The sequence below is a fragment of the Cherax quadricarinatus genome, chromosome 1, assembly GCF_038502225.1.
Source record: "Cherax quadricarinatus isolate ZL_2023a chromosome 1, ASM3850222v1, whole genome shotgun sequence".
NCBI lineage: Eukaryota > Metazoa > Arthropoda > Malacostraca > Decapoda > Parastacidae > Cherax > Cherax quadricarinatus.
The window spans coordinates 90303457-90330364 of NC_091292.1; the positions used below are offsets into that span (position 1 = coordinate 90303457).

The following is a 26908-nucleotide window of genomic DNA, read 5'->3' on the forward strand; positions in this document are numbered from 1 at the left end:
TCCAGTAGTTCAACAGTTCTGTACCTAACAGGACCTCAGTCATGACCATAACTTTACAGAGGAAACAGACCATTTACAAAATACTGATGATAATTTCCAAGCTTGCAAGAAATAACTAAAATCTAACTCCATTACAAATCTGTTATCATATACATCTTTCAATTTATATATTTACTGATAACATCAGTATACTACCAATTAGTATGATTTCAAAGGCAACTTATACAATTTTACCATATAAAATAAATTAATACCTGGTATCATGTAAAGACATGCTTGTTAATTCTTCACAATGACCAAGCCTTAGAAAGAGAAAAATTCTGTTATCTGTGATTTTTTGAACAGCATGGGCCAGTAGGTCTATTGCAGTGCTCAACTACCCATATTTTCTAATATATCCAACTATAAAAGGTCACGAGTCAGTTATCAGATGAGATTCAACAGCTGCTTGTCCATCTTAGATTACTTTGGTTTAATAAGTCCCTCACAATAGTTTATTTATTATATTCATCTCTGATATTGAATTTTAGACAGTAAAGACAAATTCCTCTGCAGATATGCAACAAATGTTTAAAAAATCTTGCCCACATTTGAAAGAACTGTTCCTTTTATAACCAAATTGATAGATCACTGTTTTCAAAGCAGATTTTTGAAGTCAATGAAGGGGGCTCTGTTTCACACACTCCTTAAGCCTTCCCTTGATTCAGAAAGTATGTCAGACTATCCTTCTGTTTCTTATCTTGCATTCCTTTCTAACTTGATTGAATATGCTTTTTTTTTATCAATTATTTATTTTCTGGAGTGGAGAAATGTTTTCCTATGGGTTCAGAATGTGTATGCATAATTTCATTAAGACAGATTTGTGCAAAATTTATAACGATCCAGTACTGAACATTTTTCTTTTTTAAAAAATGCGTCACTGCTAAATTTGTTGGACCTCTCCATTGCATTTGATACTCCTGATTGTGGATTACTGATAACTGATCTTTTTGGCTGTGGCTTTGGGATATGTATTACACAGTCAGTTCTACAATCATATCTTTCTGATTGGTCATGTAATCAAAAATTCTTCATTCCTCATAGCTCTGTTTTTGGACTGATTTTGTTTACAGTTTACATTAGTGACTTAGCCTTACTGTTGGATGCCCAGTGATTTCAATAATAATTTTTATGCTGATAATTCAAGTCTACATCTAGATTTTAAACGTAGAAGATGGAAAACTATTATAGCTCTCCTTTGTGGATATTTGGACATGAGCAACAAATAGAAAATTTAAACTAAATGAGGATAAGACAGAGATTTTGACTGTCAAAAGAAACCTCAGCAAAGAACAGATTAGAGATTTTGGTGCTCTTGATTGTGGTACAGTTAGTTTGCAGCTTGTGGGATCAGTGGATGATCTGGGTGTCTACCTGGAATCTTCACTGTCATTTGTTGGCCACATCAACCAAATTGTTAAACAGTGAAATTTTCATATTCTTAACCCTTAAACTGTCCAAACATAGATCTACATTTGTGCGCGTAGTGCTCCAACCATAATTTTCTACATAAGAAACAATGTAAAAAAAAAAACGTAGATCTACGTTCGGAGCGCTACGCGTGCAAACGTAGATCTACGTTTGGACAGTTTAAGGGTTAATTGCTATGCAGAAAATGTCTTGAAAAGTATTTTTGGCCTTATTCATGTACTTGTTTCCTCTCAAACTGATTTGCAATTATTTGTCAGTCTGCTTAACTACTTGCTAAAAAAGATTTCAGACTGTACTGAATCATGAAGCTAGACTGGTATTTTTGCTCTGAACTAGAGTTCCCTCTATACTTGTATGAGTTGTATTGTTTCCTTATCAAATTAAGAACTGAATCTGAGCTCTGTTTATCAACATTTAAAGTTAATTTTTTTTTTTAACCTAATTATCTTATTGATATGCTTGTACATTTCCTACTGGGCTCAGAAATGTTTCTGCAAAATGCCATGACCCTTTTAGATTGACTGAGCCTTATGCTGTTAGGAAGAAATACTTCACAGAAAGAGCCTTTTCTAGAGTAGCTCCAAGATTTTTGATCAAGTTGCCAGTGTCTTTAAGGGTCTGGTATCTGCTCATAGTTTCAAGTCTCAGTTAGAGCTTATGATCCTGATGATCATACTATCATTCTCAAATAAAAGCTTCAGTATGTCTTCATTGTTGTTGTTGCATTTATGACTTGGTGTGTGAGTGCGTGCATTTCTTGAAAGAACAGACACTCAAGAATAACAAAATCCCAATATTTATAATTATTATTTTTTATTATTATTTAAAAACTATTTTTCCAGTTTATTTGGCTACTCCTGGTTCTGTCGGGTTTGGATAACAGGAACTTTACTGCATCTGTTATGTACCTAAACATACTTGATTTCTTTAATGTTCATAAAAAAAAAATAATACAGTAACTAGAATTTCTGTATGTACGATTTTTTTATGAACGTACATCTTTCTTCTTTCAATGCACCAGCTGCATCCCACCAAGGTGGGGTGGCCCAAAAGAAAAAATAAAAGTTTCTCCTTTTAAATTTGATAATATATACAGGAGAAGGGGTTATTAGCCCCTTGCTCCCGGCATTTTAGTTGCCTCTTACGACACGCTGAGTGATTTAAACCAAACAAAGGATATGGGCACAAACAATATACTGCTGTGGATACTAAGAGAAGGAGCTGCAATACTCAGCAAACCACTATTTGCAAAACTAAAGCAAACCAATGGAAACAGATAAACTGTTAGACTCCTGAAGAAAGCAAATGCAAGCCCAGTATTTAAAAATAAGGCAAGAGACAGGTATTGCTAATTTACTGACAAGTATCTCTCGAGAAATATCTAAAGCAAAGTAATGGAGAAAGTGATAAGAAATAGACCAGAACACTTAGAAAGAATGAGATTTATTCAAGGATGAAAAATCCTGTCTTTAAATAATGTAAAATACTCAGAGAAATTAGACAGGCTAGAAAAAGGATAGATCAACTGCATATTGCTAAACTACAAAATCTGAAAAAAGCCAATACTAAGTAAAGAAAAAATTACCAAACTAATATTTAAATGACCTCTCGTGCCTAAATTTATATATATAAATGTTCGAAGACATGCTAAGATAATGAGAATATGGTAGACATCCCAATTACAAGCCTAATGCATACCTAAAAATTGTAACTCAGGTGTTCAAAACAGCCTATTTTTCCCATGGACACCCCATGTCATAACTGGACATTTGCCTCCAAACCATAATCTCCCATATCAAATTACATTATTTAACTGAGATTATTTACCCAATATTTACATTCAATACTGCCACTTTCACTTGAAATAGCATCAAAGAATGCTTAGCTAATGTCAATGTGTCCATGCTCAATATACATAACAGAGCTACAATACAGTACACAGAATTTCACTGTACTTTCACTGAATCTTGATGTCCTGCTAACTGAAAGTAATGTTTCTACAGTCACAAAACACTCTGATGTCCAGAAGAGTGTATCTGTGTAAATCATTAATTGGTTCCAAATGCCCCAACCCTAAGTGCAGATTATAGTAAATCAGACTATTATAAGTTGGAGGGCCTATTGTATAAGCAATTAATGACTGGAAAAATCCTGCAAAATGACCTTGACTAGCTACAGGAATGGTTAGAAAACTGGCAATTTGAATGCAATACAAGTAATGAAATATAGGCAAGAATGTGCTACATGGGTGAACAGATGATCACAGAATTAATCACTGAAAAAGATCTGGGTGTCAAAATCACAACAAATGTACCAAGAAGCACACACAAATCAAGTATTTTTGGTGGTATACATAAGCCAGACAAGAAAACACTAGAATGGCACATTGTGGCCTAAACAAAAACTAATTCATGCTACTGCACTATACCCAACATATGACTAATAATTCTAGAATATGTGGTACCAATATAGAACCATCAGTCAGTTAAAGGTTAGGTTAGGAACTATGATTCATCCCCTGCAAACACAAGAAAACTGAGGTCTAAACATCTGCAACAACTTTAGAACCATAATCACGGAACAAAACTTAAGAAACAAAAATAATACATCATGTACAAAAAAACTGATGACTCCAGTTAAGTCAGCCAACAAGTTAAGAGGCTGGTGTATAAGATTAAGCTTAAATTTGGCAAACTCAAACCAGATAATTACATATATTCACCCCTCTTCCCTAGTGTAAAATCATTACAGTATTATACTTAATACTGGTAAGAATTAAGAAAGCTCTTGCATTCTGATTTGGTATACAACAGCCGGCCCACTGCCTACTGTATGCAGTGGTTTGCTCCTATCCAGGGGCTACATAATAAGCTTTGATATTATTACATCATACTTAACAACGAGCAAATTTGCAGTATTATCATATTCAGAGAGTGATTAGAAAGTCTGCATACACACATACTGTACTTATACATGGTTTGCGCTATCTTCAAGTGACATACACAAACTCGCTCACCATTTTACTGACATATACAGCAATCTCATTAGTTCAATACTGAAGAAGTCTGTACATAAAACATATCAAATAAAACAATAATCACTTACTCAGATTACACAGAAACATAAGGACTAAGATATTCCTGGCAATACAGATTTGGAATAAAGTACTGTATAACAAACCAGAAAAATATGCACACATCAATTATAAATCAAAACAATAATTTGTGTAGGAAAACTGTGGGAATTCAAAATGTATCAATATGTTAATCTCATTTTTTACTTAAAGTATAATGTAACAAGACCTGAGAACATTTAAATATGCATTACAAATGTTTCTTATGATTATGAGCTACTATAACCACTGTTAACTATAGTAAAGCAGAAGGCCTATGCTTGTCAATATGAATGGCTAGTGAAGGTTGAATTATTCTACAGATTTTCCAAGGTGATTGCTTTGTTAGTTCTTACCAGTGGATTAATGAAATTAGCTGTTAAGTCAGTTTGGTTTATAAATACTCTCTTTTTTTCTCCTTATTCAGCACCATTACAAGATTTTCATTAAGACATACAGTGTACTAACAACATTGGATTGTTGTATATTTGTACATGACTCAGCACCTAATTTTGACAAAAAATAGTTACACATTAGAGCTTATGCTTTTTTACTGCATTTTTTTTCCTGTTTATTGATCTAGTAAATATACTGTTAATTTCACTAGTGTTATGAATGTTCACTCATAACTTCATGCATAACAATCTCATCATACATAAATGATGAGTCATCATAACAAAAGGTAAAAAAAAATAAATCAACACCTATGTAAAAGTATAAAAACTGTTATACTACAGTGTTCAGCATTTAACTATTTTCATATGGTAAGCCAGAACCATGCTACATACTCTAGTCACATAATTACTGAAACATCACTACTGTACAAGCTCAAACTTAAAATGTGAAAGCAATCCAAGACTCAATCTTTTCTACAAGTGCATGGTATAGTATCTCAAATGTAATAACTATAATTAAAAATGCAGAATGCATTCCTCCTGCCGCTGATCTGGCAGCAGTGTACCTATCTTCCTTGTTATCTTGTTTGCTATTTTCATAATTTCATCATGGCCTTTCCGTTGCTTTTCATGCAACCAACCTGTGGTAAGTCATACTCATCCACTCTTACCATATTTACATAATATCTATGCCAACTTTTACCAAACTACCAATTAAAGAAATCTGGTACATTACTATCTGAACCATCCTATTGCCCAATCTTTTAAAACTACAGGAGGAGGACTGCTACTTGTAGCTTAAATAAATAAAAAGGAAGGGGTAAAAGGTTCATTCCACTGCACACATGGCTTCCTCATAGGGTACTTACTGATGTAAATGTACTACATCAGATGTTTAAGAATTGTTCTTCAGTCTGAGATTTCATATACTATGTGGAATAGACTATGGAAGGTAGGATGTGAAGGAAGGTAATCCTGTAAACAGCACAGTCCAAAGATGGCATCCATACATGTTGCTTGTTACAATTATGAAACTAAGTACAGGTTGACCATCACTAATCCAGCACCACTGGGACCTGTAGAGTGCTGGATTACAGTCGTTAGGTTAGAATACACTTAACCCAACAGCAATATTTACGCATTGGCGATTTGACCCACTTTACACCCTATTTTATTCATTGGAACTAGGGCTAGGGCTAAAAGTGAGCAGGTTGCAACAATAAATGGAGAAAAAGAAATTGGAATGACTTATGCAGCAAGTAGCACCACCAAACAGTAGCGGCAAGTTGGTGTGGCAACCCTGGAAATTTGAAATTATGCCGGATTACTAATGGAACTGGATTACCGACTGCTGGATTAGCGATGGCTGACCTGTATTCAACAGTTGGCAGGCGTCACTCAAGGTTAGCATTAACCCTTTAACTGTCAGTGTCGTATTAGTACAGTTTACAAGCCAGTGTTGGTGCTGTATTAATATGCCAAAATTCTAGCAGCTTCAAATCCAGCGGGAGAAAGCTGATAGACCTACAAGTGAGAGAATGGGTCTGCGTGGTCAGTGTGCTCAGTATAAAAAAAACCTGCAGCACGCAGTGCATGAGAAAAAAAAAAACTCCGACCGTGTTTTTGGTTGAAAACACCGACTTCAAGGTGTATTTTTGTATGGTATTTATGGTTGTATTCTCGTTTTCTTGGTCTCATTTGATAAAATGGAAGATATATTACAGAAACGGAGATTATTTTGATTGGTTTCACAATGAAAAGTACCTTGAAATTGAGCTCAAAGTAGAGGAAATGTTTGAGTTTTGCTGATGTTCAGGAGTAAACAAATGACATCATTGTCCAATACGTGTCCAACTGGCCAGTCTAATACGCGGTCACAAATGGGGTGACATTATTTATACAATTATTACAATAATGCAGTAGTCTGCATAAGAATAAATCTTCTATTTTTTTGTGTAAATAAAAATTCAAAATGGAAAGCAAGAGTAATATAAGAGGGGCCTGGATACATGAGTAATGAACAGAGAAAATGTTATTTTAGTGCCAGGAATGTCTGCATTGTTTATTCTGGACCCTATTTTGAAATTGGTATCTTTTGAAATTTATGTGAAATTGCCCAAATTGCCAATTTCTGGCCACTTTATTGGGTAGTTGGAATTGGTAAACGAGCGGTTTCTTGTACTCAATCAATAGAACAGTTCTAGCGAAATAGCTATGAGTTTGGTTGACTGGAATAATGGAATTGGCCAAAAATAGGGCCCAAAGTGGGCGAAATCGCTGATGCGTATATGTCACCGAGACCACTAACTTCATGAGAGCATAATTTCATAAGTTTTCCATCAAATTTCGTACTTTTGATGTCATTACCATCAGGAAAAGATTATCATTTCATAAGAAAAAATCTTTTTTTTTTTTTTTGGAGCAGGGCTCTTGACAGTGAAAGGGTTAAAAAATCCTGCCCCAAATTCCACAACGAAAAACAAAATTTATGTATGAATCCAATTACTGTGGTACCTCGAGTTTCGAACAGCCCCCAACTCGAACAATTATGTAAGTGTATTTTTGTAAGTGCTTCTGTAAGTGTAATTTTGGGGGTCTGAAACAGATTAATCTAATGTACATTATTCCTTATGGGAACAAATTTGTTCGGTATCTGCACTCGCACAGCCTTCTGGAATGAATTAAGTTCGTAACTTGAGGTACCACTGTACTTTATTTTATTTTTTTATGTATTTCAAATGCTAAATACTTTACTTCAGTTATACCATACATCTAAGACTTAATATCCAATTTGCAATATCAGTTACCTCTATGATATTATCAAAAAATATACTCTTTGCGAGATAAAACTTTTTTGTACTGCAAAAACTAGCTTTTCTTTCACTGCAACTCAAGATACATTAATATTATCAATAAATTTAAGAGTTTTTTATGTTCTTAATGAAACTTATATCAGGTGTGACAGATGCATAGGAGATAAGTTATTAAAAGCTCTAAAAGTTTTACTAAATTAATCAGGGCTCTAGATATTGCAGGAAAAGGAAGTTATCAGTAACAGTAGGACCAAGCAAAAGATGTGTTGTCTCCATGGGAAGTTGGTAAGAAATCAAACAATACGACTAACCAAAGACTGCATTATCTCAATTTGAGGTTTGTATAAGACATGAAAGCTAATGACTAAGAATGTTGGCCTTAATGAAAATTAATAAAATTTACATGGGAGGTGTGACAACTTTTGAAGAAAGGTTACACAGGTTGGTAAAGATGTCTGGAAGGGTGTGTAAAACACTAAAGTTAAAAGTAAGCAAAGAAATTAGTGAAATTATTAGAATAACAGTAGCAATCAGAAATGAAGCAAAAGAAATTTGAGGAAGGGCATGTTTCTAGATGCCTGTATACATAGTACCAGTAGGCATTTCCATTACTGGTAAGATTAACTACAAAACATAAGAGAAAGAAAGCTGCTGAATTGCTGACAACTATGTGAACAAAGAAAATGAAAATTTTCTCATGAATGAAAAACAAAAATGTATTATAATATAGTGGTGCCAACTCATTTATATAGATGTAGAGCAATGTCTCTGGCTTAAGATGTGACATTATACAGAAAATAAGTAATGAAGAGATTTGAAGTTGAAAGTATGAAAGGTATAATGAAAATGAGCAGAAGAATATGAGATAAACAATCATTTATGTAGAGAGAATCAGGCATAATTGGCTTGCACAGAGAGCACATATATATGGGAATACAGAAGGAATGTTAGTAAAGGTAGTGTCTGAGTGAAAGTTTATGAGGTGTGAAATACATGTTAATTTGTAGAAAGTCTGACATTCAGCTGGCATACATGAGGGGGCTACATTGTAGTGATGGTATTTAACACGCTGTTGTAGTACAGTGGATCCTTGGTTGTCAAACTTAATTCGTTCCAGATGTCAGTTCGACAACCAAACCAATTTTTCCCATAAAGAATAATGTAAATAGAATTAATCCATTCCAGACCAAAAGTGACAGTATAATAATTTATTAAAAATAATGTACTAACTACTTTCGTTTTTCCTTTTGGGCCACCCCGCCTCGGTGGGATACGGCCGATGTGTTGAAAGAATGTACTAACTACTACATAAACAATGTATAAAATTATACAGCACACACACACTAAAAATGAATACTAAATGAAAATTTAACTGAAATACTGTACAGTAAATGAAAATTTAAACTGCCTCTTACCTGTCAGAAGAGATCTAATGACAAAATTCTAGCAGCTTCAAATTTTGCTAGAGAAAGCTGGTAGGCCTACATGTGAGAAAATGGGTCTGCATAGTCACTGTGCACAGTATAAAAAAAAAATCCTGCAGCACGCAGCACATAATGAGAAAAAAACTGCGACCGTGTTTTTGGTTTAAAACAGTGACATTTACTTCACTCACCTTTCTCATTGTTTTCTTTACGTGATGGTACATGAAGTTCCTCATCCATGCCTCCATCAATTTATTTCCCCATGCTTCTGGTTCTTCTTACTATTAAAGTCTTCCATAATGCAGTGTATTTTCGTATGGTATTTATGGGTGTATTCTCATTTTCTTGGTCTCATTTGATAGAATGGCAAATATATTACAGAAATATAGATGATTTTCAATGGTTAAAAGACTAACAGTAGCTTGAAATTGAGCTCAAAGTAGCGGAAATGTTCGATTTTTGCTGATATTCAAGAGTAAACAAATCATGTGTGCAATACACGTCAACTGGTGGATCTCATGTGCATTCACGAATGCACTGATATTATTTATACAATTATTACAATTATGTAGTAGTCTGAATAACAACAAATCTTCTATTTTTTGTGTGAATAAGAATTCAAAATGAAAAGCAAGCGTAATATAAGAGGGGCCTGGAGACGTGACTAATGAATAGATAAAATGTTATTTTAGTGCAAGGAATGTTTGCATTGTTTATACTGGACTATTTTGAAATTGGCCTTTCTTGAATTATGTGTGAAATTGGCCAAATTAGTAATTTCAGATCACTTTATTGGGTAATTGAAACAGGTAAATGGGCAGTTTCTTGTACTCACTCGATAGAATAAAAGTTCTAGCAAAATACAGGTAGCTATGAGTTTGGCCGACTGGAACAATGGAATTGTCCCAAAATAGGGCTCAATGTAAGTGAAATTGCCAATGCATAAATATCATCAAGACCTCTAACTTCGCGATAGCATAATTCCATAAGTTGTCCATCAAATTTCATACTTTTGGTTTCATTACCTTCACAAGATGCACAGCAAGAGCTCAAGAGACCCATGCTGTGGACTGTGTCTGGTGATCATATAGTCCAACCATTGTTGGTTGACAATCAAGACCCCGTACGGAAACCAGGGCCAAATTCTTTGTTCAAAAACCGATTTGTTTAACAACTAGTCTGTTTGACAACCAAGGTTCCACTGTATGACCAAGTTAATGTCTATTAAAAAAAAGTTCTGGAAATCAATCTGGCTGACTAGTTTTGCATGTTTGAAAGTCTAGTGTATTCATGTAGCTTAGTGGAAGGACAGCCAGAGACTGAATGATGATGGTTTCTTTGGGATACTCAAGGTAAACAAATTCAAAACACAAATAAGGAACAGTGATACTGTCTATCAAACCACCATATCAGCATTTCTATTTTCCCTCGACCAAACAAAGTCGCTCAAGACAGATGACTGCAGAACTTTTCTTGAAAAAATCTACCCATACTTCTAGATAACCAGCCAATTGGGTGTAATGAAGTAACAATGATGAAGAATAACATTTTTCAAATAAATTAAAAAACTTGCTGGTCAGAAGAAAAACAATGAACTTTTCATATTTTGTAATAGGTTTCTAACATAGTTTAGTTTCAACTTCCCAGGGCTTTTATGGAAACATAAAATACTGATCTTCAAAAATTTGAATGCACATCAAGGTCACTAAAATATTAAACTACTTTTACTGGATTTAGCACTGACTTTGTAAATAAGAAGACATCCACTGCTCAGGTCCTATCCATATAACTAGACATTTGAATTTTGTTAATAAAAACTATATTATCATAAAGTAGAGCTTTTTACAAATAAATATAAGTGGATATATTTTTAAGAAAAGTGATAAACCTCATTTTAGAATCAGCTACCCACTCCTTTAATACAATTTACAACTGTAATTTGTAGGGATCTGTCAAAACATCAGTGGTATTGGCTAATTTTGATGGTACTGGTTATCAGCAAAAATTCCGGTATTGCCCCATCCCTAGTAACTTACTTTATATGTAGGTACTTTTGCATATATGCAGCTGTTGCGTTCTTCAGTTAAGGGTATTTTTAACCTTATCAAATAATTTTATCTTAGTAAAAATATTTAACTGTATAACTAGGCAAATGATATCATTTGTTTAGGATAAACCCCCATGTATGGCTAGTACTGCAAATGATTTTCTGCCTGAGTCGTACTGATCCAGAGAAATTAAAGGGTCATGATTACAAACCACACACAATAAATACTACTGGATAAGTCTAAAATGCCTAAATTTTAAATTATACTGAAGAAACAGCTTTGGTGTATTTAAGCAAGTAAACAAGTTACACTTAAAATATTCACATCCAAGAAGTTTAATTATAATTAAAAGTTCTATAATAATTATTATAGAATCTTTAAAAAGCATAATCATATATTCTGTCAATATCTAATACATCAATTCCCAATAAAAACACACTAGGCATACAACCTTTTACTGCTCTATACATTTCATATACAATCTCGTGTAGATGCCGACATGCATATGTATGTATGAGTGAGGATGAAGAGAGCAATAGTATATAAATGATGGAAAAGATAGCACACTAAACTTTGATTTCAGTAACTTAATTTCCTTCTGTATACAAAGATTTATAATATAAACACAGCCATTATTAAAATGCCCTTCTACCTGTTACACTAAATAATATTGTGCATTATATATTTGTCATTTCTGCTATTGTGTACCTCGTAGTGTCAACAAGAGTGGGATCAAGCTTATAGTAATACTACATCATATGCATGCTATGCATATCCTTATAATATTTTCAAAGAAAAGTTTATCATAATATTAATTTTAACTGATATTCTTATAAGACAAACATGAAAAGATTTATAGTTTTATATACTGGGAGTTATAGGCTGGTGTAAAATATTATTATTATATTCATAGGAAAAGCCCTAAACAGTGTAAAGATATACTATGTAATTACCTATCTGAATTTGCAGGGGGAGTGAGCTCCAGCTCTTGGTCCTATCTCTTAATTTTTGGCTAGTGACATGACTGAGCACTGTTATTTCTATTTTTGAATTTCTATGGTTTGTGATGACAGAAAAAGCACCCTGCATTATGAGTAAGTTAGGTAAACATAGGTTTTCCTCTATCCTTGTAAAGTGTTATATACATCATGGTAACCACAAAATGTGGTATATTAAAATTCAATAATAGAAGGAAAATCAATGTACAGTACAATTCAAAAAGATAAAAGATAAAATTATGAATGCAAATACCTGGAAATCTTACAGCCATTCTTTTCTAATTTCATCACGGCCTCAAAATATTGTGTATCTACCAAACATTGAGTGTAACCACACAAAGACTGAAACAAATATCATATGCAAGAAGAGTGACGAAAGTAGGCATCAGAAATAAACCACATTTATTTTGATTACAACTTTCATATTTGCTCAACTATAGCATCTGGTAAAGTATGTACTATATTTACATAATTTATTTACAGTTTCTTTTTTAAGAAATACTGTAGCTCAATTTATATATTTAAAGTTAAAACTCTAATTCTTTATAACACCCCTGTACAATAATAAATATGAAATCTAAAAATAATTGTTACATTAACCAGTAATATCTACTTGGGGTAAATTTACATTTTACACTGCACATAACAACTGATACTATACATAATAATATTCTAAACTTTATTAACTAAATTATATAAAATATGTGTATAAAACTTAATCCCACTCATGTTGCCGAGCTCCAAGCGAAAAATCTACCAGAGGCTGTCAAAACTTGAGTTACTATTTACAATACAGTACGCAGTTTGTCTTCCATTTTAATTTATTGACCAAAATAATGATAGTACAGCAGGTACTTAAGCCTTTCTTATATTTATCATAAAAATAACATTAGCAAAGAAAGAGAACATTAATGCTAGTTTATGAAGGAATTTTGATAACATTAGAAAAAAAAGATAAAGAATAGGCTAGGAACAAAACAGCATGGTGGTGACTAGAAATACTGGAATACAGTATGAAGGGAATGAGTTTAAACAAGGCTATGATATCTTAGCCCATTACAACTAGATATAACTCACTGAAAGACAAGACAAGCCTGACCCAGGGCCAGGCTCCGGGAGTAGAAAAACTCTCGAAACTCATCATCATAGGTAAGCAACTTATTTCATTCTTTGCAGAAAGTTAGGAGAGAACAATTCTACATGTACAGGTACATCATAATTTTAAATTACAATGAATTTCATGACTTGTATTTGCCATACAATTTTCTTTAAACTTTTCATAACAATTCTAGAAACAAATAATTAATGTACAAAAGTATAGTCAGTTAGTTATACTGTATGGCCATCTTTAACAACTGCATTATTTATTATACGTCAACTTTCATCTTAGAATAGAGATGGTGTAGCACTGCCATTATCTGTAAGAGACTTCATTTTATCAGAAAAGTTTGCAATGAATCCTAATAGGAGATATGACATTAAGTGTAGCTTCAACAGTGATCAATAAAATCAAAGTACAACAATACCTGAATAATGCAAATTTAATTTTATATTCATATTCACATAATATTTCAGAGACTTTGTTGATCTAATGTCACAACCTCTACTTCATTATCTCTACGTCGAGTAGTCTTTAAGCAAGACGATCGTTCTGAACACTCTTCAGTCTTAACTGTCATTCCAGTTACTTCATGTTTGCGTATTAATAAGTCCTCCAACTCTGGTGTACAATCACTGTCACTAACCAAATCTATTACTTTTGGAGGTGTTGTGGATAAAGGTTTCAAAGGTGGAACACTATGGTTTAACCCACCAGAATTGCAGGAGACTGTATCACTAGTGGAGTCATGAGGAGTGTGTGCTTCATTATCAGAACAAACTTCCCTATCTTGAGCTGAAGGAATAAAGGGTGGTCCACATATGACAGTAGGCCGTGAAGCTGCAGGGCTCCTATGATGAACAGGTTCACTACTTAATGGATGGTCTGCTGGCAATTCATCAACTAACATTACATCTAGGTCAGATGGTTCTCCTGAGCTGCCACTAAGAACAACAGTCACATTAGTTTCATCAGACACCTGGGATTCACTTGCCTGATCAGAAGGTGAGGATACGGTGATGAGAGGAAGACTACGGTCTGCTTCAGGGCTAGGGAACAAGTCCGGTGACACTATGCCCTCATGGTCTGGCTCTGGGAGAGGTAATGAGGATGAACGAGGGCCAAAAGTAGATTTTGATTCCACTTTTAAACGCTTATCTCCTTCCTCATGAACTGGTGTAGAGAAGTACTTGTGCTTGTACCACATTTTGCGACTTCGCTTAATTGCACTCTCTCCAGCGACACCTGCAGATGAGGCGGGCCGCTCATCCTTCAAGTCAATCATTACCGTGCTTTCCCTAGTATCATCAGAAAACACACTTGCTAGATCAATACTATCTTGACTTTCATTTGTTTTAATGAAGCTAACTACAGAATGATTATCATCACCTTCATCAGCATCAACAGACATTTGCTGAGAGTTAAATCCAAGCCTACAAACATCACTTCCTCTACTACTTGCTCCAGTACTTGATATTTTACTTGTTACAGGGGGAGACACCTTTACTATCACATTTCGTATTGCACTATCGTTTGGAGAAATTCCTACGTTTGCAGAATCAAATCTGCAGGAAAGATTGACTTTGTGAGTACTGGTTATTCGTGCACCAGACTGTTGATCTTCCTGACTAGAATTGGGAGTATAAGTATATTTATATGAGGAAGATGAAGTGGGTGATGGTGTGTAAGGATCTATCCACTCTAAACTTGTTCCTGGAGATCCCTGAGCCCCAAGACTCCCTGAGGACCCAGCACCACAGTTGGTTGCTACATCTCCTTCAGCTGCATCACATCTAGCCTCACCTTCTAAGCTAAGAGAGCCTTTCATGTTTCCACGGGGAGTAGGAAGAACAAGGGTCATGTTGCTATCGCTGTGCCGCCGCCGTTTACTTGGAGATGTGAGGTAACCATCAAACATGACCGCCTCTAATGTACTGCTGCTGCTTTCATTACTTTGTAATTGCCGTTTGAATGAACCCATACTGCGTCGTTGAGTACCACCATATTCTATACTGTAATGATCTCCAGAACGATTCAAGGCTTCATGAAGAAGTTTCAGAACCTGCAATTAAGACAATTAAATTCAGTGACTGGTAAGTGATAGGCTGGAAATCAATATTAAGTACCAACAATAATTAAAACATTACTAAGATTGTCTGTTAAATGTATTCCCTACCCCATGTGGTGTTTTATTTGCATTCATCAAGAAAATTCAAATTGGAGTATACAGTACAATTATACCTCTCTAGGCCCAAAAAGAACTCCCATGCATTACTTTACACAGTTATAGATGCTCGTACTTCCAGTTAACAAGCTAACACCCACAAGCTGTGCCCACAGGCCTCGTGTGGAGTCTCTGTGCAGACTAATCAGTAAACAGTCAACAAGATGGCTGGTGAAGGAGAGGATCACCATGACCCTGATGCAGAAATTAGCTTTTCGTGATTTCAACACAAATCCTTTTGAGGAAGGGCCCTGATGGCCCAAGTAGAACTTTGCCAGTTACATAACATGTGGAAGGCAGCTGTATGATAATGGCAGGAGTTAATTATCCAGTTCATGTAGACTAATTTGCAGTTACAGGAAGGTCAGATTCTATTGAACTGCTATAAAGCTCACTGGTCTAGGAATATAGCAGGTCTTTTGTAGGTCATGCACAAAACCCTGCACTTGGTAATGGGGTTGACAGAAGCAAGGCTCCAGGAGTCAATGCACTCTGAACACTGCATTCATAACAAATGACAGAATTACAACAGTAGGCAAGTCACTATAATTAGTCCCACGGATCAGTGACAAAGCACACATGGATGCCACCAATGATACAATCTAGAGATTAAGTGACAGGGGCAAATGCCCCACTAGGTTACTCCAGCCATAATCTAGATGATATCTAGATTATGAACTAAACTATAGACTTGCGATAGTCCTGGTTGCTCTATGTCTGACACCTGAATGTTGGTATTAACCAATATTCTTGGGTGGTTCAAGCAGGTCAGAAAAACAAATGAAATTACTAAAATAAATTTTAAAGTAATAGTACAAATTTTAAGTGATAGTACAAATCAAATCATGGGATGAATATTTTGACTAACTGGAAGTCCTTGGTGATATATGGTGCATAAAACATGCCTGAGACTACCATAGGATAATCTACAGGGAAGTCAGTAGCTGGAAGATGCTATGGACGATCAAGTAACACTTGGTGGCTAGAAAGCAGTCCAGATCACGAGTCACTGAAGATAAAGAAGCCATGGCAAGAACAGATCAGCACACTCTTTCTCTTTCTGAGTAGTAAAACCTTTAAAAGTTTTGTGAATCTCCCATAAAAGCCGACTGAAATTCTAGAGGCTGAGAGTCTTGTCAGGATCCCTCTTATGTTTGTGGGCCTCTGCATGAACTAAACGTGCATATTATTATTATTATTATAATCAAAGAAAGCGCTAAACTGACGAGCATCATGCACCACTGAGGGGCAGAAAATAGTGCTGGGGCTAAAACAGCTAGGTGGAGAGGGGATCAGAGGTGAGGGAAGAAAAGAGCTGGAAGGGACACTAAGGGCTGTGTGTCAAAGTTCGTATAGTAAAGCAGTTGCCGTGATTATAAGTCAAAGGCAGGGCTGTTTGCAATAAGGGAAGATAAGGTAAGAGCGGTAGGACATCGTCGTTGTTGGAGGTAAATCCTGCAAGCTCGCTGGTAAACTGGGAAATCCACAAGAAAGTGAAGAACTGAAATAGGGACCCCACAAACCTCAAAGAGAGAGGAATAGGGTGTCATTCCACGAGATACCCTTGGATAAGGTGAGTATGGCCGATGTGGAGACGGGAGAGTGCAGTCTCCCAAGTACAGCAACGGTGGTAAGAAGACATCCACAAACCTAAAAGCAGTTTAATAGAGTGCAATTTGTTATGGTGCATGTCTGACCACCATTGTTGCCAACGGCCACAAAGATGGCTAGAGATGACCGTAAAATAATCCCTGAATGGAATACCTCTATAGGAAACCAGAAGATCACGTCCCGCAGACCACGCAACAGCATCCGCCTGCTTGTTGCCCTGCACATCAACATGTCCAAGGACCCAACAGAAAATGATGTCTTTGTTTTTGCTAGCCACACGGCACCACCATAGTTGAATATGAAGGACCAATGGATGAAGGGAATTAAATTGTTTAACCCTTAAACTGTCCAAATGCAGATCTACGTTTTGTCAACATTTGAAAGTATGTAAAAAAACGAAGATTTTTTTTTTTTTTACATTTGAAAGTGTTTAAAAAACTTTGATCTACTTTTTTTTATATATATATTTGAAAATGTGTAAAAAACGTAGATCTACTTTTGGAGCACTACGCATATGAATGCAGATCTATGTTTGGACAGTTTAAGGGTTAATGGCTTGTAAAGCGCTGAGGGAATCTGAAATGACCACAAACATCGAAGGAGACATATATGTAATACGGAGAAGCGCTATGAGGATGGCATACAACTGGGTGGTAAAAATACTAGCCGAGGCTAACAAATGACCTCGGACAACATCGTCAGGGAACACTGCTGTGAACCCAATGCCATCAGAAGATTTAGAACCATCTTTATAAACAGCGACGGCATGATCATGCAACCAGAAGTGATCAAGAAAAAGAGCAAGAAGCAGTCATAGGTAAGAGAGCTTTGGCACACGGTAGTAGGGCAGAACAGACACGAACTATCAGAACCTCCCAAAGAGGAAAGGAAAAGGCAGATGCTAAATGAACATACAAGGGAGGCAACTGGAGAGAAGACCAGAGTGAAGACGAAAAGACAATGGTCGGAGTAAGCAGGGGCACCGAACAAATAATGAGCTTTTACTAATGTCTGAGACCAACCTATATACAGAAGGAACATGAAGGTCATGAGTGAACAAAGTAATGAAGGCACCGAGCATCACGGTGATCAGCTAATTTAGGAACATTCCCCTCAGCACAGAGGCTTTCAACAGAGAATGAATGAAAGATGCCAAGGCATAAACGCAGACCCTGATGATGAAGGGAATCTAACTTAGAAAGAGTTGTAGGAGAAGCCACAGAATAGACTTGGTTGCCATAATCCAGCTTGGACAAGACTAGGGTGGAATGCAAACAGAAGAGAGTCCGGTATCTGCTCCCCATGAATGATGCTTAAGAATTTTAGAGAGATTCAGCTGACCATGGCAAGTTGCCTTCAAAGAGGAAATGTGAGGTTTCCATGTCAACTGGCGATTGAAGAGAAGGCCAAGAAACTTGACTGTATCAGATTCTGGAATACCTGAGCCATGTAAATACAATGGAATATCTGGGACAAGAGAACGTCTAGTGAAGGTAATGAAACGGGTTTTCGTACTGAAAATTTTAAATCCATGAGAAGTGGCCCAATGGGAAACCCAGTCAATCACGTCCTGAAGGGAGGCCACTACCAGGTGACAGTTAGTGCCTGTGTAAGCTAAAGCGAAGTCATCCACATAAAGTGACGACCAAATATACCTTGGAAAATGAAAGGTAGGTCATTTATAGCCAAGAGAAAAAGGGTAGTGCTAAGGACACAACCTTGTGGGACTCCCTTGGCCTGAACAAAGTCTGAGGAAAGCAAGGCGCCAACACGGACACAAAAATGTCTGTCAGATAAGAAAGCAGCAACAAAGGTTGGTAGATTACCACAGAGGCCTAAGGAGTGGGCCTGGGCTAAGATGTTATACCTCCAAGTGATGTCATATGCCTTCTCAAGATCAAAATAGACTGCTAGGACAGAGTGTTTATTAGCAAAGGCATTTCACACATATGTATCTAAGTGTAGCAAGGGGTCCAAAGCAGAGCAGCCCTTACGAAAGTCATATTGGTGAGGATAAAGATTATTATAAGTCTCCAAATACCATATCAGATGTCTATACACTGGTCAGAAAAATGAGACAACAGTGAGAGGTATCAAGCCCCGAGGTGCCTGGTTTGCAAAACGGTACAATGACAGATTTCCACTGCTGAGGGAGAACCCCTCGCAAAAATGCATAAATGGGAAACTGTATGCATGGTGTAGACACCCGAACTATGATATGTCCTCCTTGTTGCCAGATGGCCCTTCAGCAGTTGAGTTGCCTGCTTGTTATTCCTCATGTGATGTCACAGGAGATCCCTGAGGAAACAGCCCAGCAAGGCAAATAGGTTTTTTCATACAAGTCAAAGGATGTTAGGGATCAAGAGGAAATGAGGCCAAAGCAATCTGCAGACAAAATAGGTTATCTTGTGCCTGTGACTTGCAAGAGTATCCCAGATGATCCGTGGTGAACTATGGAAGATTCTTCCTCCATGGTAAGCTAGGAGCTTCCTGACAACTTAACCCTTTCAGGGCTTCGGCCGTACTAGTACGGCTTACGCACCAGGGTCCATGACGTACTAGTACTCATAAATTCTAGCTGTGAGGGAAAAGTAGGTGTAAGTGGGGTTAAGGTTGTTCGGGCACCCAGGAACCATTAGCGAGTTACGTTGCGCGCGCACACCCCCCCCCCTCTCTGGCGGGCTGGGGCAAAACTAGTTCCTGGTGTCCGATTTGTTAAAGTTTCTACTCCTGGTAATATTGACCTTACCTGGTGTGGATTGAAGTTTGGAGAGTCACTTCGCCTCCACTCTTCTCCTAATCAGGTAGGGTGATCTACCAGGAGTATTACTGTTTGTTCTTTTCTAGTGTTTGCTGGTTACCAGTAATGATTTTGACATTTATCATTCTTTTTCTTTCTTAAATGTTATATTATCATGACTATGGGTAACCAGTTTTATTTTCTCTTATTTGTCAGCTCTGTTCCTGGCGTGGTCTTCCAGGATAGACGCCAGATAAAGGGGCAAGACGTGTGTTAATAATACTTATTAACATTATTCTACAACTACCGGCCCTTACCTATACTACTTGTGCTCCATCCAAGTGGTAGGAGATTCCAGAACATCGGATTACCATCTGCCCAGGATAACCTACATAAATAACATCAGAGGAACTATCTAGGGCCATACCTACTCCTACCCAACAAGAACTGAAGGCCATTTTTTTTTATTATATTTAAATTTTAAGTAAAATTCTCAAAAATCATTTTTCTTGTTTTTCCTAAATCATTTCTTCATTTATTTATTTTTCCATTAGTTTCTTTTGTTCAGTAGGAAGGCGTTCCACTGACACTAGCGCCCTCAAATCTAGTGAAAGAAAGCTGGTAGGCCTACATATGAAAGAATGGGTCTATGTGGTCAGTGTGCGCAGTATTGGTGTTCTGAAATACGTGTTTGGAGGTCTCCCTTGTAATGACTGCAACAAATTATACGTGGGCGAAACATCAAGAGACCTCCAAACACGTATTTCAGAACACCAATACGCAAGCAGGACTGACGATACAAGGAATGCCTGTGTACAACATCACAATTCACACAACCATTTAATCAACTACAGAAACTCAAGACTTATCGCCACAGAAGACAACACTCAATACCGAAGAATCCTGGAATCATCGCTTATCTCTATAACCAACAATTTCAACCAGAACAATGGCTTCTATAACATAGCTGAACCACTTGCCAAGAAACTTCTTCATCGCTATCCCACATAAGAACATAGAACACTGCAGAAGGTCTACTCACAACTTGTCCAATACCCCTGCCAAGCTACCCAAGACTCTATAACCCCACCCAGTGGATCCTCAGATGCAGCATTCTCCACATGACCTCAACATTCTGACTATAAATACTCCCGTACCTTCCACCCCAGGTAGATCTGTTTGTGACTTGAAAAAGCCCACTGTGTGGGTGAAACGTTGTCAATAAAGGATCACATTAAACTGCATATGTGTTTACGTTTCCAGAATTCTTCCTCCGTAAGCCATGCGTGTCGTAAGAGGCGACTTAAATGCCGGGAGCAAGGGGCTAGTAACCCCTTCTCCTGTATATATTACTAAATTTAAAAGGAGAAACTTTTGTTTTTCCTTTTGGGCCACCCCGCCTCGGTGGGATACGGTCGGTTTGTTGAAAGAAATAAGTTTACTGAGTCCTAGGTAGTAGGTTGGTAAACAGCAACCGCCCAGGAAGGTACTACCATCCTGCCAAGCGAGTGTAAAACGGAAACCTGCAATTGTTTTACATGATGGTAGGATTGCTGGTGTCCTTTTGTCTCGTAAACATGCAAGATTTCAGGTACGTCTTGCTACTTTCTACTGACACTTAGGTCACACTACACATACAATTTTTTTTTTTTCAACAAGTCGGCCATCTCCCACCGAGGCAGGGTGACCCAAAAAAGAAAGAAAATCCCCAAAAAGAAAATGCTTTCATCATCATTCAACACTTTCACCACACTCACACATCACTGTTTTTGCAGAGGTGCTCAGAATACAACAGTTTAGAAGCATATATGTATAAAGATACACAACATATCCCTCCAAACTGCCAATATCCCAAATCCCTCCTTTAAAGTGCAGGTACTGTACTTCCCATTTCCAGGACTCAAGTCCGACTATATGAAAATAACCGGTTTCCCTGAATCCCTTCACTAAATATTACCCTGCTCAAACTCTAACAGATTGTCAGGTCCCAAGTATCATTCGTCCCCATTCACTCCTATCTAACACGCTCACGCACGCTTGCTGGAAGTCCAAGCCCCTCGCCCACAAAACCTCCTTTACCCCCTCTCTCCAACCCTTTCGAGGACGACCCCTACCCCTCCTTCCTTCCCCTATAGATTTATATGCTTTCCATGTCATTCTACTTTGATCCATTCTCTCTAAATGACCAAACCACCTCAACAACCCCTCTTCTGCCCTCTGACTAATGCTTTTATTAACTCCACACCTTCTCCTAATTTCCACACTCCGAATTTTCTGCATAATATTTACACCACACATTGCCCTTAGACAGGACATCTCCACTGCCTCCAACCGTCTCCTCGCTGCTGCATTTACCACCCAAGCTTCACATCCATACAAGAGTGTTGGTACCACTATACTTTCATACAGTCCCTTCTTTGCCTCCATAGATAGCATTTTTTGACTCCACATATACCTCAACGCACCACTCACCTTTTTTCCCTCATCAATTCTATGATTAACCTCATCCTTCATAAATCCATCCGCTGACATGTCAACTCCCAAGTATCTGAAAGCATTCACTTCTTCCATACTCCTCCTCCCCAATTTGATATCCAATTTTTCTTTATCTAAATCATTTGATACCCTCATCACCTTACTCTTTTCTATGTTCACTTTCAACTTTCTACCTTTACACACATTCCCAAACTCATCCACTAACCTTTGCAATTTTTCTTTAGAATCTCCCATAAGCACAGTATCATCAGCAAAAAGTAACTGTCAATTCCCATTTTGAATTTGATTCCCCATAATTTAATCCCACCCCTCTCTCGAACACCCTAGCATTTACTTCTTTTACAACCCCATCTATAAATATATTAAACAACCATGGTGACATTACACATCCCTGTCTAAGACCTACTTTTACTGGGAAGTATTCTCCCTCTCTTCTACACACCCTAACCTGAGCCTCACTATCCTCATAAAAACTCTTAACAGCATTTAGTAACTTACCACCTATTCCATATACTTGCAACATCTGCCACATTGCTCCTCTATCCACTCTATCATATGCCTTTTCTAAATCCATAAATGCAATAAAAACTCCCCTACCTTCATCTAAATACTGTTCACATATATGCTTCAAAGTAAACACTTGATCTACACATCCCTACCCACTCTGAAGCCTCCCTGCTCATCCGCAATCCTACATCCTGTCTTACCTCTAATTCTTTCAATTATAACCCTACCGTATACTTTTCCTGGTATACTCAGTAAACTTATTCCTCTATAATTTTTACAATCTCTTTTGTCCCCTTTCCCTTTATATAAAGGGATTATACATGCTCTCCGCCAATCCCTAGGTACCTTCCCCTCTTTCATACATTTATTAAACAAAAGTACTAACCACTCCAACACTATATCCCCCCCTGCTTTTAACATTTCTGTCATGATCCCATCAGTTCCAGCTGCTTTACCCCCTTTCATTCTACGTAATGCCTCACGTACCTCCACCACACTTACATTCTGCTCTTCTTCACTCCTAAAAGATGGTATACCTCCCTGGCCAGTGCATGAAATTACCGCCTCCCTTTCTTCCTCAACATTTAAAAGTTCCTCAAAATATTCTCGCCATCTACCTAATACCTCCCTCTCCCCATCTACTAACTCCCCTACTCTGTTTTTAACTGACAAATCCATACTTTCCCTAGGCTTTCTTAACTTGTTTAACTCACTCCAAAATTTTTTCTTATTTTCATTAAAATTTCTTGACAGTGCCTCTCCCACTCTATCATCTGCTCTCCTTTTGCACTCTCTCACCACTCTGTTCACCTTTCTTTTACTCTCCATATACTCTGCTCTTCTTATAACACTTCTGCTTTGTAAAAACCTCTCATAAGCTACTTTTTTCTCTTTTATCACACCCTTTACTTCATCATTCCACCAATCACTCCTCTTTCCTCCTGCCCCCACCCTCCTATAACCACAAGCTTCTGCCCCACATTCTAATACTGCATTTTTAAAACTATTCCAACCCTCTTCAACCCCCCCACTACTCATCTTTGCACTAGCCCACCTTTCTTCCAATAGTCGCTTATATCTCACCCGAACTTCCTCCTCCCTTAGTTTATACACTTTCACCTCCCTCTTACAAGTACAAGTATATATATACACACCCTTTCTGGGTTTTCTTCTATTTTCTTTCTTGTTCTTGTTCTTGTTTATTTCCTCTTATCTCCATGGGGAAGTGGAACAGAATTCTTCCTCTGTAAGCCATGCGTGTTGTAAGAGGTGACTAAAATGCCGGGAGCAAGTGGCTAGTAACCCCTTCTCCTGTATATAGTATTACTAAATGTAAAAGGAGAAACTTTTGTTTTTCTTTTTGAGCCACCCCGCCTCGGTAGGATACGGCCGGTGTGTTGAAAGAAAGAAAGACAGAATTAAAGGCAAAACAGAGAGCAGGATTGCAGATGAGCAAGGAGGCTTTAGAGTGGGTAGGGGATGAGCAGATCAAGTGTTTACATTGAAGGGAAGTTTTCATTGCATTTATGGATTTCGAAAAGGCATATGACAGAGTGGATAGGGGAGCAATGTGACAGATGATTCAAGTGTATGGAATAGGTGGTAAGTTACTAAATGCTGTAAAGAGTTTTTATGAGGATAGTGAGGCTCAGGTTAGGTTGTGTAGGTGAGAGGGAGACTACTTCCCCGTAAAAGTAGGTCTTAGACAGGGATGTGTAATGTCACCATGGTTGTTTAATATATTTATAGGTGGGGTTGTAAAAAAAGTAAATGCTAGGGTGTTGGGGAGAGGGGTAGGATTAAATTATGGGGAATCAAATACAAAATGGGAGTTGACACAGTTAATTTTCGCTGATGATATTGTGCTTTTGGGAGATTTTAAAGAAAAGTTGCAAAGGTTAGTGGACGAGTTTGGGAGGGTGTGTAAAGGTAGAAAGTTGGAAGTGAACATACATAAAAGTAAGGTGATGAGGGTATCAAACGATTTAACCTGTAAACGTTCCAAACGTATATATACGTTTTTTCAACATTTGAATGTAAAAAAAGTAGATCTTTTTGTTTTTTACATTTGGGTTGTAAATGCTGCAGCATTTACAACCCAAGCTTCACACCCATATAAGAGTATTGGAACCACTATACTTTCATACATTCCCTTCTTTGCCTCCATGGATAACGTTTTTTGTCTCCACAGATACCTCAAAGGGAATGTATGAAAGTAAAGTGGTACCAACACTCTTATATGGGTGTTAAGCTTGGGTTGTAAATGCTGCAGCGAGGAGGCACCTGGAGGCAGTGGAGATGTCCTGTCTAAGAGCAATGTGTGGTGCAAGTATTATGCAGAGAATTCGGAATATGGAAATTAGGAGGTGTTGAGATACTAAAAGTAATAGTCAGAGGGCTGAAGAGGGGTTGTTGAGGTAGTTTGGTCATTTAGAGACAAAGGAACAAAGTAGAATGACTTGGAGAACGTATAAATCTGTAGGGGATGGAAGGCGGGGTAGGGGTCGTCGTTGAATAGGTTGGAGGGAGAGGGTAAAGGAGGTTATGTGGGCGAGGGGCTTGGATTTCCAGCATGTGTGCGTGAGCATATCAGATAGGAGTGACTAGAGACGAATTGTTTTTGGGACCTGACGAGCTGTTGGAGTGTGAGCAGAGTAATATTTTGTGAAGGGACTAGAGTCCTGGAAATGGAAAATACAATGCCTGCTCTTTTACGGAGGAGTTTGGGATATTGGCAGTTTGGAGTGACTATCTAAACTGTCGTATCTGGGACCCTCTATAAACACAGCGATTATGTATGAGTGATGGTGAAAGTGTTAAATGACAATGAAAGTTTCTTTCTTTTTGGGTTTTTCTTTCTTTTGGGTCACCCTGCCTTGGTGGGAAATGGTCATGTTAAAAAACAAAAAATAGAAGAAGGATAACCTTCCACAAATTCTTCCCATTGAAGCAAGAGCTGAAGGTAGACGGACAGATGAAGAACTGGGGATAGAGCTGTTCATCACAGAATAAGAACTGAAAGTGCTGGAGTAGTCAAAACTGGTTCAGTCTGCACCATGACTGACCACAAGAGATTTGAAGGTATAACACTGAAGCACCGGCTTACACAGCAGAGGCACAGATATTTATTACTGAGTGAATTAGTGCATGAGTGAATAAAGGTAAGTATACTGTGCATGAAGATTCTGAAGGGGTGAACACTGTGTGTGAAAAGCCTAAAGGCGAGTGTTGTGTGTGAAGAGCTAAGAGGCTAGAGAGGCGAGTATTGTGTCCTAAGAGACTAGAGGCACAAGAATTTTTGTGCTAAGAGACTAGAGGTACGAGTACACGTATTGTGTGCTAAGAGCCTAGAGGCACAAATACTGTGTGCTAAGAGCCTAGAGGCATGAATATTGTGTGTTAAGAGCCTAGAGGTGTGAATATTGTGTGCTAAGAGCCTAGAGGCACGAATATTGTGCGCTAGGTGCCTAAAGAATGACTATTGTGTGCTAAGAGCCTAGAGAGGCGAGTATTGTGTGCTAAGAGCCTAGAAAGGCGAGTACTGTGTGCTAAGAGCCTACAGAGGCAAGCATTGTGTGTGAATATACATACACTGGCTGTATTCCTGATGAACCATTATTGCTCCCCTGCAGAAATCTACAGTGGACTCTCAGCTAACGACATCATTGGATAACATAAAAATTGGATAACGACACGTTTTTGCGTCAAAATATTGGCTCAGTTAACGACAAAGAACTCGGTTAAAGTCATTTGTCCCAAATGTGTCAAAGCGGTCTGAGCAGCCCGGCCACTCCCATGTACAGGCAGTGTGCCATTGTTTACAAGCCAGTAAGAATGATTCCACGCATACATGCAATACATTTTGTATTATTCCATTGTTTTAAGTGCTTGTAACTGCTAAATAAGCCACCATGGACCCAAAGAAAGCTTCTAGTGCCTGCCCTTTGATAAAGAAGGCAAGAAACACTATA

At 37.5% G+C, this 26908-nt stretch overlaps 1 protein-coding gene and 1 long non-coding RNA gene across 4 annotated transcripts in view; one reads left to right on the forward strand and one right to left on the reverse strand.

Annotated features, from left to right (window-relative positions):
- Nucleotides 1-1873: 1873 nt before the first annotated feature.
- LOC128690138 (uncharacterized) overlaps nt 1874-26908 on the reverse strand; it is an 88847-nt gene continuing 63812 nt past the window's right edge. For all 3 annotated transcript variants that reach the window (XM_070083852.1, XM_070083849.1, XM_053778698.2), the window contains one exon: nt 1874-15421. In XM_070083852.1, the coding sequence (XP_069939953.1) occupies nt 13832-15421 (1590 nt within the window). In that variant the 3' untranslated portion in view covers nt 1874-13831. The remainder of the gene's footprint in view (nt 15422-26908) is intronic.
- Nucleotides 19596-20437, forward strand: LOC138852875 (uncharacterized). Its single transcript, XR_011392149.1, has 2 exons — nt 19596-19998; nt 20151-20437. It is a non-coding gene; the product is annotated as an uncharacterized lncRNA (long non-coding RNA).